Raw genomic sequence first — 15,463 nt, 5'->3', positions numbered from 1 at the left:
ATATTGTTTGAATTTGAATTATTGAGTTGAGATTGATGAAAAAGGAGAATTGGTAGGTTGTGGGCTGAATAAGGAGGTTGAAAATATGAATTTGGAGTGCTTGAGGCTTTTATGGTAAGATTTGGTTTGGTTTTAAAAGGTTTGAAGTGTGTATGTTTTGAAGGTTGAGGTTTGCGAATTTTAATTAAAACTATTATTTTTGACCAACTTTGACAGAGCATAACTTGGTCTCCGGACATCCGATTTTTATCAAACTTGTTTAGAAAGAAAATTTGGTCTGAGAGGTTCGAACGGATAAAAAATATTTTAAAACGAAAAAGTCATGTGCGATTAAAGTTTGGTATGCAAAATAGGAATTCTAGACTTAGCAGCTTTTTGAAATTTTTGTTAAGCATGCGTACGCGAGGGACACACGCAACTCGAGCAGTCCATTTGGGTTGGAACACTCGCATACGCGAGCAAGGGGGTCGCGTATGCGACCACCCATTTTTAGCCGTGTGCGTATGCACAGCAGGGGTGTGCGTACGCACAGCCCATGTTTTTCTAAAATATGATTTTTGTGTTTCTAAACCATTTCTCTGACTTTCAAAACCTTTATAACTCTCATTTAAAGCCTGGTAGATAGATTTTGGATAGTGAAGTATGGTTGGGACTGTTGGGAAAGATATCTTGTTGGTGAAGAAAAAGGTAAATGGATGATGATGAATAAGGAAGGGTTATGATATTATATATATGCTGTGATTGATGGCTAAATGCATGATACATAATGATATGATGATTGATGATTGAACTGAGAAGGAATTGCTAAATGTATGTTTGAGATACCTGGGCAGTAGCAAGGATGGTGGTTCGTCCCGCTTGCTCCAAGTCAAGGCTTGAGATTTGATAATAATGATGATTGTTTTAGACTGAATGAATGTATGTTTGAGATACCTAGACAGTAGCAAGGATTTTAGTTCGTCCCGCTTACTCCAGGTCAGTGATTATGATGCCTGAGTAGTAGCAGCATTAGTGGATTATTCCACTTGCTCTAGCTTGAGCTTTTAAACACCCGTCTGGATAGTAGCGGTAGTAGTAGTTCTTCCACTCGCTCTAGGTTAAGCGGGTAGTAGTAACAGGGTTGTAGCTCAAACCCACTTGCTCCGTAATGGGTGTTTCTGTCCATGGTTAGCTACCAGGACGTGTTGGGTTGGCTATATAACCGACAGATGATATCATCAGCAATAGGATAGGCATGCATCATATGCATTTGTGTGTTTTGTTTGATTTTGCATTAATTGGGCTTGCTTATGCTATTATTATGCCTACTTGCTAATTTTGCTACCTGCTGTAATTGTGCTCTACTTGTGTTTGTCATTGTCTGCTTGCTTATTTATGTGGTTCCACTAGAGTTTAGTTAAGTTTAAGAACCTTAGATGACCTACCCTATTTGTGGTTTACAATTTATTATCTTTAAGTTTTATAATCTGAGTGTCGAAGTTCTAGGATCGTCTTCGGCTTTTCCGGGACATTATGTGTTAGAGATGTGGGTAGTGTTACCATACTGAGAACCCCCGGTTATCATCCCATACATTATTATTGTTTTTCAGATGCAGGTCGAGAGGCACCTTGGTAAGCATCTGGAGTTCATTCTGCAAGCAAAAATTAGGACTACTGTATTTTGGGTTATTCTATGTGTAGATTTATGTATATAGACTCTCCATATATATATATATATATATATATACTCTGGCCGACCTTTGCTTTGCAGATCGAGTTAAGAGCTTGTTTATTGTGTATTCTTGACCTTCTACTCTCTTTGTCTATATATATCTATATATGTGCTTAAGCTTTCTTCGTACGCAAGTAAACATTATTTCTGAGTGTTACGCTTTTAATTTTATGAATTTGCTTTTAGACTTTTCTTCAAAAGCTCCTCGTTATAAAATTTCTTTCAACTATTATTATATATAATGTTACTTTTAGAGATCGTAATACCTTTCTACCTCTGTTTTACGACTTAAGCATAAGACTCTGTATGGTAGAGTGTTACATTATGGTATCAGAGCATATTGTTCCTGTAGAGCCTGAGGGACGGACTGACTATGCTTCTGGGCATACTCTGAGTGTTTATACATGCTAAATTAGGTTATTTAATTGATATATATGGCATGATTCCCCATGAGCATGCATTTGGGACTTTGAAGCACTAGACTTGCAATATTGAGACTGATCAACTTGATATCACTTGTTTGGTGTGAACAGGAACCAAATGTCAACTCGCGGACGCAGTCGCGGGCGAGGCAAGGGTAGATTAGGCAATGCAAATCCTGAAATGGCAGGGAACAACCCTATGGACTTTATGACTTCTATAGGAAACATGGCTGCGGCTATGCAGGCGATAGCCGAAGTGCTAGAAAATCAGACAAACCATGGAAATGGTAATAACAGGGATGACGGGCCAATGACACTTGCTACTTTTCTAAAGGTGCATCCTCTGATCTTCGGGGGGACTACAAACCCTACAGAGGTTGACAACTGGCTCCAAGCAATGGAGTAGGCTCTGCAAGCTCAGAAGGTTCCCGAAGAATAGTGAGTAGAGTTTGCAACCTACTAGTTACAAGGTGAAGCTCAATACTGGTGGCAGGGAACACGACGTATTCTACAACCAGACGGCACTGCGATATTGTGGGAGGTGTTTCGGACTGAGTTCTATTGGAAGTACTTCCCTAATTCAGTTAGGAATGCTAAGGAGCTTGAACTGCTACAATTAAATTGGGGCAAATGTCGGTTGCTAAGTATACGAACAAATTTAAAGAACTGTGTCGATTTTCCCGAATCAGTCAAGGTGCTTCGGAGGATTTTGCTGAGTGGAAATGTATTAAGTACGAGGGAGGACTTCAAAGTGACATTCTGAGCTCCGTTGTGCCGATGGAGATTAGGGTATTTTTCGAATTTGTGAACAAGAGCTGGATTGCTGAAGAATGTGTGAGAAAGGCCGCTGTGGCAGAGAACGATAACCGGAAATTTCACCGAAGAGACGCCAATCAGAATTTGGCACCAAGGGACCAAGAATTCAAGCGGAGAGGATACGCCCAACAATTTTCTCATGGATGGAACCAGGTTGGAATAAATGACGATTACCAAGGAGACGGTAGAGGAAAACAAACAAGAGCTACTATGGAGGATCTGACTTGTCAGAGGTGTGGGCGCTACCATCTGGATAGGCCTTGCGGTTTCGAATTAGGAGTATGTTACAAGTGCGGGTTACCAGGGCACGTATCCAGGAATTATCCGCAGGGAATGACTCAAGATGGGGGACGATTGAATCAACAGGGTTGAGGTAATTACAAAATTGATAACCAAAATTTAAATTGTAGTATGTGATTTTGAAACACTGCCTTTATTTATAGCTTGCGTCAGGGATGAGGATGTAAGACTGAAAGTGTCAAGCTTAGTGTTAAGCTTAGGATTTGGTTGAAGGGAGTCATGAAATAAAAATATGTTCGACCGAGTGCTACCCTGTGGAGAACACCCATTTTGTCAGTAGAAAGAAAAGACCATAGTAGTAGACTGTATGCGAGAGGGAGAGTACCGGCAAATCTTTGCGACTCGATCTAGCTTTCCTTTTGTAACATGCAATAGAATTTTGTTTCAGATTCCTTCTTCCCTCGAACAACGAAGGGTTTATCCTCTAAAATTCTAACCCCCTTACCTGCATATATTTATATTTAAATCTGTCCATCCAAGGGTGAGCCTGAGCTTGTTTTGGTATAGACAAATGCTTCTTGAGTCTAGGAAATTTGCTGAAGGTTGGGTGCTCTCTTCATAACTTTGTATCTTTCAAGGTCAGCTGAAACTTACTTGATTCAATATGCCTTATCCTTGCTATCAAATATTTTTGGTCTGGCTTCCTTTCTTGAGATGCACCCTAGTTCTTTTTCTAGTGCATTTTGTTATTCTCTAAGAATTAGCCTAAACACCATGCAAGACATCTTTCTATTTCTAATGAGCCCCATTTATGTTGTTTAATCGCCTCTTGAATCTAATACCTTTTCGGAAATCAACTTGAGCTTAGTTTAGTATTTGATACAATTCCTAGATATGACCATTAATACGTTAGTTCCTTAGAGCAGAACCTCTGGACGCAGAAGATGAACTGTGTAAGTATGTGACACCAAGAAGAGTGTTGGGGTCTTAATTCTTGCCGACCGTATTGCCTGAAATTACATTGGCATGCTAGGATGCACCGTGCGTGTGGATGCCTGAATGCGAAGAAAGCTTTCAAATCTTAAGAGGAAGATTAAAGATGCTGGTAAGAAGCCCAAGATGAAAGGACAATTTTCTGGTGGATCTAGTTCAGGGGGATTTCAGTCTCATCATGGTTAGACCAATCAGCATGGTTATTCGAGTTATCGAGCTCGTCCTCAAACATCTTTCAGTGGAGTTGCTTCTTCTGGATCTGTTCCCATGAGTGTTTCGAGTCCAAGACCTTTTGTTGGGGGCACCCCTCAATCTAGCACACATGGTTCTAATCGGACATGACCAACTAAATCTTACTGCCAGCAGTGTGGAATCTTCCATTTCGATATATGTTTCAAGGCCATTAGAGCATGTTTTGGTTATGGTCAATCTGGTCATCTTAGGAGAGATTGTCCAAATCCTAGAGAAGGCTTTGCTCTAGGTATTGCACGTCCTAAAACACCAATGCCATCATCTTTAGCTATGTCTATTGAAAATTATTCTGATCCTAGTGGCAGAGGAGCAGGTGGCAGGGGTCAGACTTATAATAGAGGAGGGAGTCAGAGAGGAAGAGGCGAGGCACGTGTGGACACTTTAACACGTCAAGATGCTCAAGCTTCTAATGCTGTGGTGGCAGGTACTTTACAAGTTTGTTCTTTAGATGTGCGAGTGTTATTTGATATGGGTTCTCATTATTCATACGTATCTCCATATCTTGCATCTCGTTTCGATAAATAATCTGAACTGCTATTCCACCTATTTCATGTTATTCTCTAAAAATTAGCCTGAACACCATGCATGACATCTTTCTATTTCTAACGAGCCCCATTTATGTTGTTTAATCGCCTCTTGAATCTAATACCTTTTCGAAAATCAACTTGAGCTTAGTTTAGTATTTGATACAATTCCTAGATATGACCATTAATACGTTAGTTCCTTAGAGCAGAACCTCTGGACGCAGAAGATGAACTGTGTAAGTATGTGACACCAAGAAGAGTGTTGGGGTCTTAATTCTTGCCGATCGTATTGCCTGAAATTACATTGGCACGCTAGGATGCACCGTGTGTGTGGATGCTTGAATGCGAAGAAAGCTTTCGAATCTTAAGAGGAAGATTAAGGATGCTGGTAAGAAGCCCAAGATGAAAGGACAATTTTCTGGTGGATCTATTTCAGGGGGATTTCAATCTCATCATGGTTAGACCAATCAGCATGTTTATTCGAGTTATCGAGCTCGTCCTCAAACATCTTTTAGTGGAGTTGCTTCTTCTGGATCTATTCCCATGAGTGTTTTGAGTCCAAGACCTTTTGTTAGGGGCACTCCTCAATCTAACGCACATGGTTCTAATCAGATAAGGCCAACTAAATCTTACTGCCAGCAGTGTGGAATCTACCATTCTGGTATATGTTTCAAGGCCCTAGAGCATGTTTTGGTTGTGGTCAATCTGATCATCTTAGGAGAGATTGTCCAAATCCTAAAGAAGGCTTTGCTCTAGGTATTGCACGTCCTACAACACCAATGCCATCATCTTTAGCTATGTCTATTGGAAATTCTTTTGATCCTAGTGGCAGAGGAGCAGGTGGCAGGGGTCAGACTTATAATAGAGGAGGGAGTCAGAGAGGAAGAGGCGAGGCACGTGTGTACACTTTAACACGTCAAGATGCTCAAGCTTCTAATGTTGTGGTGGCAGGTACTTTACAAGTTTGTTCTTTAGATGCACGAGTGTTATTTGATATGGGTTCTCATTATTCATATGTATCTCCATATCTTGCATCTCGTTTCGATAAACAACCTGAACTGCTATTCCACCTATTTTTTGTTGGCACTCCACTTGGAGTCTCCACGGTGGTTCGAGTCGTGTTTCGGTCTTGTGTTGTTTGAATTAATACGGTTGATACCTTAGCTGATTTAATTATTCTAGAACCAATGGAAGATATTGATGTTATCCTAGGCATGGATTGGTTAGTAGCTTGTCATACTGATATAGGTTGTTACTCTAAAACTATGAAGTTTGATATACTGGGTATCTCACCTTTTGTTTTTAAGGGTGATGATTGTCCCCCTTTGGCTAGCATCATCTCATCTATGAGTGCTATGCAATTGATGGACAAGAAAATCCAAGGATTTATGGCAGTTTTTAGAGATGTTGATGCCGAAGTGCCTAGTCTTGATAAGGTTCCTATAGTTAGAGAATTTTCCTGACGTGTTCCCTGATGAGTTACCAGGGATGCCACCTGACCGCGAAGTTGAATTTTCCATAGAATTTATCCCAGGAGTCTAGCCTGTGTCCGTTCCTCCCTGTCGTATGGCTCCAACTGAGTTACGAGAATTAAAGGTTCAATTGGAGGACATACTGGAGAAAGGATTCATCCATCTTAGCACTTCTCCATGTGGAGCTCCTATTTTTTCGTAAAAAAGAAGGATGGAACGATGCGACTATGTGTGGACTATCATTAGCTCAATAAGATAACTGTTCGTAACAAGTATCCATTGCCAAGGATTAGTGATTTGTTTGATCAACTTCAAGGAGTTACTTGTTTCTCTAAGATTGACTTGCGTTCAGGGTACCATCAATTGAAGATAAAAGAGGGAGACATTCCAAAAACTGCCTTTCGTACTCGTTATGGACACTATGAGTTCTTAGTAATGTCCTTTGGTCTGACGAATGCGCCCGCAGCTTTCATGGACTTGATGAATCGAGTCTTCAAAATTTTCTTAGATCATTTTGTTATCATCTTCATCGATGATATCTTGGTGTATTCGAAAAGTGCTACGAAGTATGAGTATCATTTGAGAATTGTATTGCAAACCTTGAGGGATCACAAGCTTTATTCTAAGTTTTCTAAATGTGAGTTTTGGCTTGATCAAGTGATATTTTTGGGGCACGTTGTATCAAAAGATGGAATCATGGTGGATCCAAAGAAGGTTGAAGCCGTTTAGAAGTGGCCAAAGCCTACTACAGTGACAGAAATTTATAGCTTTCTAGGGTTGGCCGACTACTATCAGCGATTCATCAAGGACTTCTCGAGAATTTCTGCACCATTAACCAAGTTAACTTAGAAGAATGTAAAGTTTCAATGGTCAGAAGCTTGTGAGGAAATTTTCCAAATGGTTAAGGCTTGTCTAACCTCAGCACCTGTTCTTGTTTTACCTTCTGGGTCTGGGGGATTCTCATTCTTTTGTGATGCATCTCGGATAGGACTTGGTTGTGTATTGATGCAGCATGGTCACGTTATTGCCTATGCCTCGCGACAACTCAAGAAGCATGAGCAGAATTATCCAACTCATGACCTGGAAATGGCCGCGATCATTTTTTCTTTGAAGATTTGGAGGCACTACCTTTTATGGTGAGACCTGTGAGATCTATATGGATCACAAGAGTTTGAAGTATATATTTCAACAGAAGGATTTAAATTTGAGGCAACGGAGATGGATGGAGTTACTAAAAGATTACGATTATACCATTTTATATCATCCTGGAAAGGCAAATGTTGTAGCAGATGTCCTCAGTAGAAAATCTATGGGTAGCTTGGCCCATATCACTCTTGCAAGGAGACCAATTGTTGAAGAAGTCCATCAATTAAAGGCCGGTAGAATTCAATTTGACCTTGGAGAATCAGGAGTTTTCTTAGCACATATTTGAGCCCAATCTTCTCTGATAGAACAGATCAAGGCTCCACAAAGTGATGACCCCGAAACTAAGAAAACTTATGGAAGATGTTCGCAATGGGAAGAACTCGGACTTTTCTCTTGATCAAGATGTTTTGCGTTGTGGTCAACACTTATGTATGCCAGATAACCACGACTTGAAGAAAGCTATTTTGGAAGAGGCTCACAATTCTAAGTACACAGTTCATCTAGGCTCTAATAAGATGTATCATGATTTGAAATAATTGTTTTGGTGGGAAGGCATGAAGAAAGACATAGGAGTTTTTGTTTCTCATTGCTTAACTTGCCAACAGGTTAAAGATGAACATTAAAGACCTGCTGGGTTATTACAACAAATTGAGATACCTGAATGGAAGTGAAAAATAATTACGATGAACTTTGTAATTGGTTTATCTCGTAGTTTTAAAGGTTTTGATTCAATTTGGGTAATTGTGGATAGAATGACAAAGTCAGTCCACTTTCTTCCGGTGAAAACAACTTTTAGTGCAGCTCGATATGCTCATCTTTATGTTGATGAGATAGTTAAACTACATGGAATCCCAGTATCCATTATTTCAGATCGCGGACCTCAATTCACCTCCCATTTTTGGAAATTTTTTTCAGAGAACGTTAGGAACTTATCTGGATCTTAGCACAACTTTTCGCTCAAACCGATGGATAATCAGAGAGGACGATCCAGATATTGAAAGACATGTTAAGGTGTTGTGTTCTAGATTTTGGTGGAAATTGGGACAACTATCTACCTTTGATTAAGTTCTCTTATAGTAATAGTTATCAAGACAGCATTTAAATGGCACTATTTGAGGCTCTTTATGGGAGAAGATGTAGGTCATCTATTGAGTGGTTTGAGGTTGGTGAGGTTAAGCTTTTGGGGCCAAATTTGGTACAAGATGCAGTTGAGAAGGTTCACTTAATAAGAGAACGTTTATTAGCAGCTCAGAGTAGGCAGAAGGCTTATGTTGATAATAAGAGGCGCAACTTAAAGTTTTCAGTGGGTGATCAAGTGTTTCTTAAGGTATCGGCTATGAAGGGAGTGATGAGATTTGGAAAGAGAGGGAAGCTTAGTCCTCGTTATATTGGTTCATTTGAGATATTGGACAGAATAGGTGCAGTTGCTTACCGCTTGGCATTGCCGCCTGAGTTGTGAATGATCCATCCAGTGTTTCATGTATCAATGTTACGCAAATACCTTCCTAGCCCATTTCATGTGCTCGCACCACAAGCCATAGAGCTAAGGGAGGATTTATTGTTTGAAAAGGAACCAGTGACTATAATTGATCGCCAAGTAAAGAAACTATGTTCTAAAGAGATAGCATCTGTGAAAATTGTTTGGAAAAACCATTCAGAAGAAGAAGCGACTTGGGAGGTTGAGAATGCCATGCGCGACAAGTATCCGTATTTGTTTTGAGACTAAAGGTAATTATCATATAAGTTTGAAATTCGGGGACCGAATTTCTTAAGGGGGAGAGAATGTAGTAATCAAGAGTGAGGAAAATAAAAAAAGAAAGGAAGGGCACGTGAGAGGCACATGCCACCACTTAAATTTCTTTGCCCCTCTTCCCCTCTCCCTCGACTCCCCCCCCCTTCTGTCTTTCTTTTCTTTTCTTTTCATTTCTTCCCAAAATAAAAAATTTAAAAACTCTCACTTCCCTTCTCTTCCCAACTACATTTCCTCATCTCTTCCTCATCTCTTCTCTTTGCAACCAACCACTCAATATCATCAAACTCACCTTCATCATCTTGCTTCCTTTTCTTTTTCCACTTTATCTCTATTTATTCAAAAATCTCATTTTCTCAAAGCTCCCAAATCATGGAATTTCAACTTAATGAGTAAAGGAAGCATTCAACTTTTGAGTTCCTGTTATTATTGAGGCTTCAAGGTAACTCTTTGACTCAATAATTAGGTATATCTCCAATTTTTGTCATCCCTATATTTATGGGTATGCATAAATCCGAATTAGGGTTAGAAAATTTGGAGCTTTTGTCAAAGTGAGTAAGATTATGTTAATTGACAATATTAGTAGCTCACAAATATCATTATTGTCATATTTCTATAGTTGTAGAGTTACTGGATATCATTTGGTAGCTCGTTAACGCACTCAGAGTTGCTTCCAGTTCCTTAGAATCAAGTTGTGAGTGAATATTATGTCTATAATTATTTTTAAGTATATTATTATCAATATTTAAATTGAATCGTTATTTCTAACATTTGAAAATATTTTATTGTTGTGATTTTTGAATTATTGGAATGAATATTGATTTTTTGAAAAATTAATAATTTTATAAAAAAAATACACAGGACAAAACATACATATTTTTTACTTGACTTTATTAAACTTTAATTAAATTTTAGTATGCATTCTTATATATATTTGATTTATTATAAAATTTAGTAATATGTTATAAGTATTAGAGATTTGTTATAAGTGATTTGGTTTGGATTGGTCGGGAGACTCTGACTAAAAAATCGTAGTTAACGACAGTTATGACGTTAATTTAGATGCATTTAACTCAGACCTCAATTAGCAGGGGCGTTGCTAGCCCAACGTGTAGGCCACACATTGGATCTGTTATACCGTACGGGCACATTAGAGGAAAGGGCTACCCTTAGAGGTGGAGCCACCCTAAGTGTGTAATATTTTATTTGATTTGACTTTTGGAATGAGAACTCCCATTTCAGTTCATTCTGTTTAATTATTTATCTATTTATTTGCATAATTAATTAATATGAATTTCTCATATTTAGAAAGAAATATAATTTTATGGTAAAATTTGTATAGTCTCGTGTGGGTTATAGATGTAATGTTTGCTCACTGAGTTGCAAAACTCACCCTATTATATTCTCATGTTTTTCAGATACAGGAGTCATTTCAGGTTCCATTCCACTTGTCCCTCAGTAGATCTTAGTCATTTCGGTGAACCCTTCTTCTTTCCAAGGACTAAGTAATTAATTATGTAATGGAACCTTTCCTCAGAATCTAGATTATGTCAATGCTCCATATGCCATAGCAGAATTTTTGTGTGAGTTATGTTATTTTGAATCTCGAACTGTTTAGATAGTAATTATAATTTGATTATATAAGACTTATGGATTTAACTATATACTCTAGTTATCAACTTAAGTATTTTGGACATGTTAGGTTGTGGATATGATTAGATTATGTTATTGTTGTCTTTGGAAATGGATGTTTATTATTGATACAAGAAGATAATATTTATATTGGTAAGGTCCTAGAAACAAAAAAGATTTTGTCCATTTTTCTAAAAATTTGATCGTTTGACTTGCCCAAAGATTTGTTCCTTGAACGCCAGTCATGGCTTAGTTCAGGTCACGACAATTTGATTCCAACACTATGACTTCTTTTGTCCCATCATAGTTTGTGTGACCAAAATAAATAAATAAATAAATATTGAATACTCCAGTAGTTTATACTACCTAACATAAATATATAGCAGATTTTAAGTCTTGGTTATTCTAACGTGCAAATAGGTTGAATGTGCAGGAAGAGCTAATTCATCCCAAAGTAGATGAGAGATCGCTGCATGTAACAAATTTCAGCACCCAGCCATAGATGAGGTTAATGGTAGATTTGTTGATTTTCATGCGGCTATACTCAGATTTAAAACATGAATATAACCCATATAGTAAAATATAAGAACCCGTATAGTTATATATGTGAGTTTATCATAAAATACTTAGAATTAAAAGGTATCCCATTTATCTGAAAAAAAAATTCAATACACATCATCCCATACCAGAAAATTATTGTAGAATATAAATCGTCAATCACTCGATAACCCTTATTAACGAAGGTAATTCTCAAAAATCAATATTTAGAGAACCCAAAACACATCATAAATAAAATAAAAACTTGAAAATTACACTATTGAAACTTTTCACCTACCAACAAGTTGTAGATGGAAATCATGTGTCCTACTATTATATTCTCACTCATGTATGTTTTATCAACATGAATTAGACATGTGTCCATTTAAATTTTTGTTATTATTAATTTGATGATTTTATAAATTTCTTTTTAATAAGTATGTAATTCTTATTGACAGAACGGATAGAAACATAATAATGAGATCAATAATCTCAATTATTTTTATGTTATTTACAAAAAATAAATTAGCAATAACACATTTACGAGATTTATTTAAAAATGAAAGGTTTTGTTTTTTCTTTTTTTAAACAGAAAGCTCAATATAACTAGAGAAAACAACCAGAATACAGAAAAAAACATAACAAAATTAAAATATTCAATCCATAATTATTTTTGGTATTGTCATTAACAGATATACGGTCAACATCATTCTACTTTTAATAACTCTTAAGCGATCTCTTGATATCTTTCGTGACACTTGTTCTTTTTTTTAAAAATTATTTCATTTTTTTCCAACAAAACCTTTCAAATAAATATAAAAAGACCAATCAACTACTTCTTGCACTCGTCCTTCTTCACAAGTATTTTCTACCAAAAATAATCAACCAAAGACACTACACCTACTAAATAAACTCACAATCAAAGAATAAGTAATGGTTATTGCCAACTTTTGTTTACATAATATACAAGTATTATCATTATCATCAATAACACGTAGTCTACACATTTTTTCAGTTATTAATTTGATTGACAGTAAAATTCATGAAGATGTGGTTGGTGCTGCAATGTGACTGGCGGCGCGACAGAGATATGGCAAAGAGGATGGTCATTAGTTGTTGGTGGATTGAAAATGGTTTACTCTTGCATATCATTAAAATATATTGAGAGGCTGAACTTTTAAAAAATAACCAGGATCAATTTTCCTTCTCTTTATAACAATTTTTAAATTTTAAATAAAATAAATTAATTTAAAATGTGACATATATTGATTAGAAAGATTAAATTTTCTTGATTACTCTCAGAATGACTAATAATATAACTCCTTTTTTATCCTCAAATCCACATGAAAGTAGAATGGCAAATCAAAGAAAACTATTTAACAAGACCATAACTCTGGTGGCCAAGCTTATAGTATAGGAACTATGGGTGACTTATAGTTGACCATCAAATGAAAAGTGACACTTGTCACAGTCCAAACTTTGATCTTGTATATAATTAGACAGGAAACTATGCTTATGGGTATTTCAATGTAAGTAATCAATAGTTTTTCACAATAGAGATAAATTTGGAAATATCAGAAAAACCAAAGGCTACACCAGTGGAACAATTTTTTCATTTGGGGGTGGGGGTTTTGAAGTCCGGTAAACAAACATAAGTGAGCAACAAAAAAATGAATCGGATATACTGTTGTAGGTTTTAAACTTAAAGCCGAAGTTCCATGCTGTTGCATGGAATGCTGGTATTTCTCTAAAATTGTGAAACCTCTTGTTATGGGTTAATTGACCAATTAGTCCAACTCTATACTGGGCATTGGGTTTGGACACATGTAGAAGGAGAACTCTAGTAATGATTCTCTTACTTTTTTTTTTTAATTATTCTAAAAAAAACAAATAATTATTCTAATATTAAAATTTAAAAAATAATTTAAAATAAAATATTTTTTTATTTTATTGAATTAATTTTAGAATCTATTATTCATATTATTTATAAAAATTATTCTCTTACAAAATGTATCTATTATATCCTATCACGGTCATGATGCTGGTCAACACCATCTACCTTCCATGTGTCACTCTTTGATTCGTCAATCGGGAACAAATATTAACATTAGGAGTTTAGGACGCATAACTGGGGACCGAAGACATACCACAAAGTAATAACTTGATTCATCCTTTTTTTTCGTACATCATTGCCCAGAAATATTACAACGGCAACAAAAATCACACTTACAGAAACAAAATAGACAAGTTTATAATCAAAACCGAAGAACAAAACATCACAAAAATGCTGAAATGTAGAGCTCGCTTAAGCTCTGCTATTTCCAATGCTAAAAGAACTTCCCTTTTGTTTTGTTGTACCTGAAGGCGCTCAATTAAGCTGCAGAGGGTGCAGCTATATAGTGAAGTTGAGCAGCCTTCGGTAAAGCCACAACAAGGGGGTCCACATCTGGCTTCTTGTAGTCAAGCGAAGAGTCATTGTATATATCCCACCACTTCTGCACCAGCTTCTTTATGTCCTCTCTCTGCATATTCTCTTCCTTTCCTGTGTACCTCCATGGCTTTGATCCCTTAAATAAACATAAACTAATCATGAGTTCACACAATTCTACCAAATTAATTATAACCAAAAAAACCGAGATAAATGAAAAGAGTTTTGTCTATGCCATTGTCTTCAATGTCCTCCTAAATGTGAAGAAAAAAAAGGGTAATTAATATTTTATTTAGTTCATGTTCAATATCTAATTTTTTTTCTATTTTTATCCTAAGATAATTAAAATATGTAAAAGTAAATGTTTAATTTAGTTATTAAAACTATAAATTTGATACCATCCCTAATTTTTCATAACCTTGTTTAATTTATTTTTTAAAATTCTATTTCGTAATTTAATTTAATTGTATAACAAAATGTAATTTAAAAAAAAATTGTTATGAATCAATATTTTTAGTAAGAAGAAGTAATTAGTATTATTAGTAAACAATGACAATCAACGAGAAATCCAAAAAGCGATCAGAATCTGATGCACATACCGCAGCACAATAATGGACAACCTTAACTTTTTGAAGGTCCACATTCTGAGGGTGACGCCAGAGCATAGCAAGGACAAGGTTGTAGTCCAAAGGAATTGGCTTATAAATGTTCCTGAAATACATATTAAGAAAATCCTGCTCGGCAAACGGGGTAGGCGTGGTGACTTGAAGTGTTGCGAGCAAGTGATGGTAGGTTTGAATGCTAGGCTCAAACACAAACATGCCAGCGTTGAAGTAAAGGGAAGGTGATTGGCCCAACTCCTCAATTGGCCACTTCACTTTCTGAGGGCACTGTTGACAGTAACCGATCTTGTATTGTGGTGTGTGGCTCCATGTCTTCTCGCAGAAGCAGTCCATCACAGCGTACAAGTTTCCATCAGGAACATCAAACAGCTCGTCAATGTTTTCGTAAACTTGAATGTCTCCGTCCAAGTAAATCATCTTCTTGTATTCCATAAACTGTAACATCATCATCAACACACCCTCAATACTTGGTCAAATGTTAAATTCACTTTAAATGAAAATTTTCTTTAGGATTTTTTATTCACAACTCTTTTAGGATATCAAATTGTCAGGTTGTTTCTCTATTTAGATCCTTTACCAATCCTCTCGCTTAAAACTCTAATTTACCCTAATTCACCTCTCACTAAAATTATATTAATTCTATGCATTAAAGGTATTTATGTCATTGCAAGAAATATATCTATATGTCATTCATCAAAGTATACTAGGAAGACCAAACTTAAAATTATATTATTTAATTTAATATTTAGAATTATATATATAATATCTGTCATTATAGACTTATTATATCTAAAATTATTTATTTATTTCAACAATAATTATAGAGTACAGTACAAAATAAAGAAACTATAGATTTTTTAGGTGAATTTTTATTTTCTAAATAATTTTAAAAAAATATTATATATCTATTAAAATTA

The 15,463-nt window shown here is 36.2% G+C and overlaps 1 protein-coding gene across 1 annotated transcript in view; it reads right to left on the bottom strand.

The window, feature by feature from the left end:
- LOC107619602 (galactinol synthase 1) overlaps nucleotides 13,552-15,463 on the bottom strand; it is a gene marked incomplete at its 5' end in the record, with an annotated part of 3,106 nt that continues 1,194 nt past the window's right edge. The window contains 2 exon segments of the mRNA XM_016321901.2: nucleotides 13,552-14,062; nucleotides 14,523-14,981. Coding sequence (XP_016177387.1) covers nucleotides 13,868-14,062; nucleotides 14,523-14,981 — 654 coding nt within the window. The 3' untranslated portion in view covers nucleotides 13,552-13,867.

Source organism: Arachis ipaensis, chromosome B09 (assembly GCF_000816755.2).
Source record: "Arachis ipaensis cultivar K30076 chromosome B09, Araip1.1, whole genome shotgun sequence".
Lineage (NCBI taxonomy): Eukaryota > Viridiplantae > Streptophyta > Magnoliopsida > Fabales > Fabaceae > Arachis > Arachis ipaensis.
This window is presented reverse-complemented; position numbering and strand designations above follow the sequence as displayed.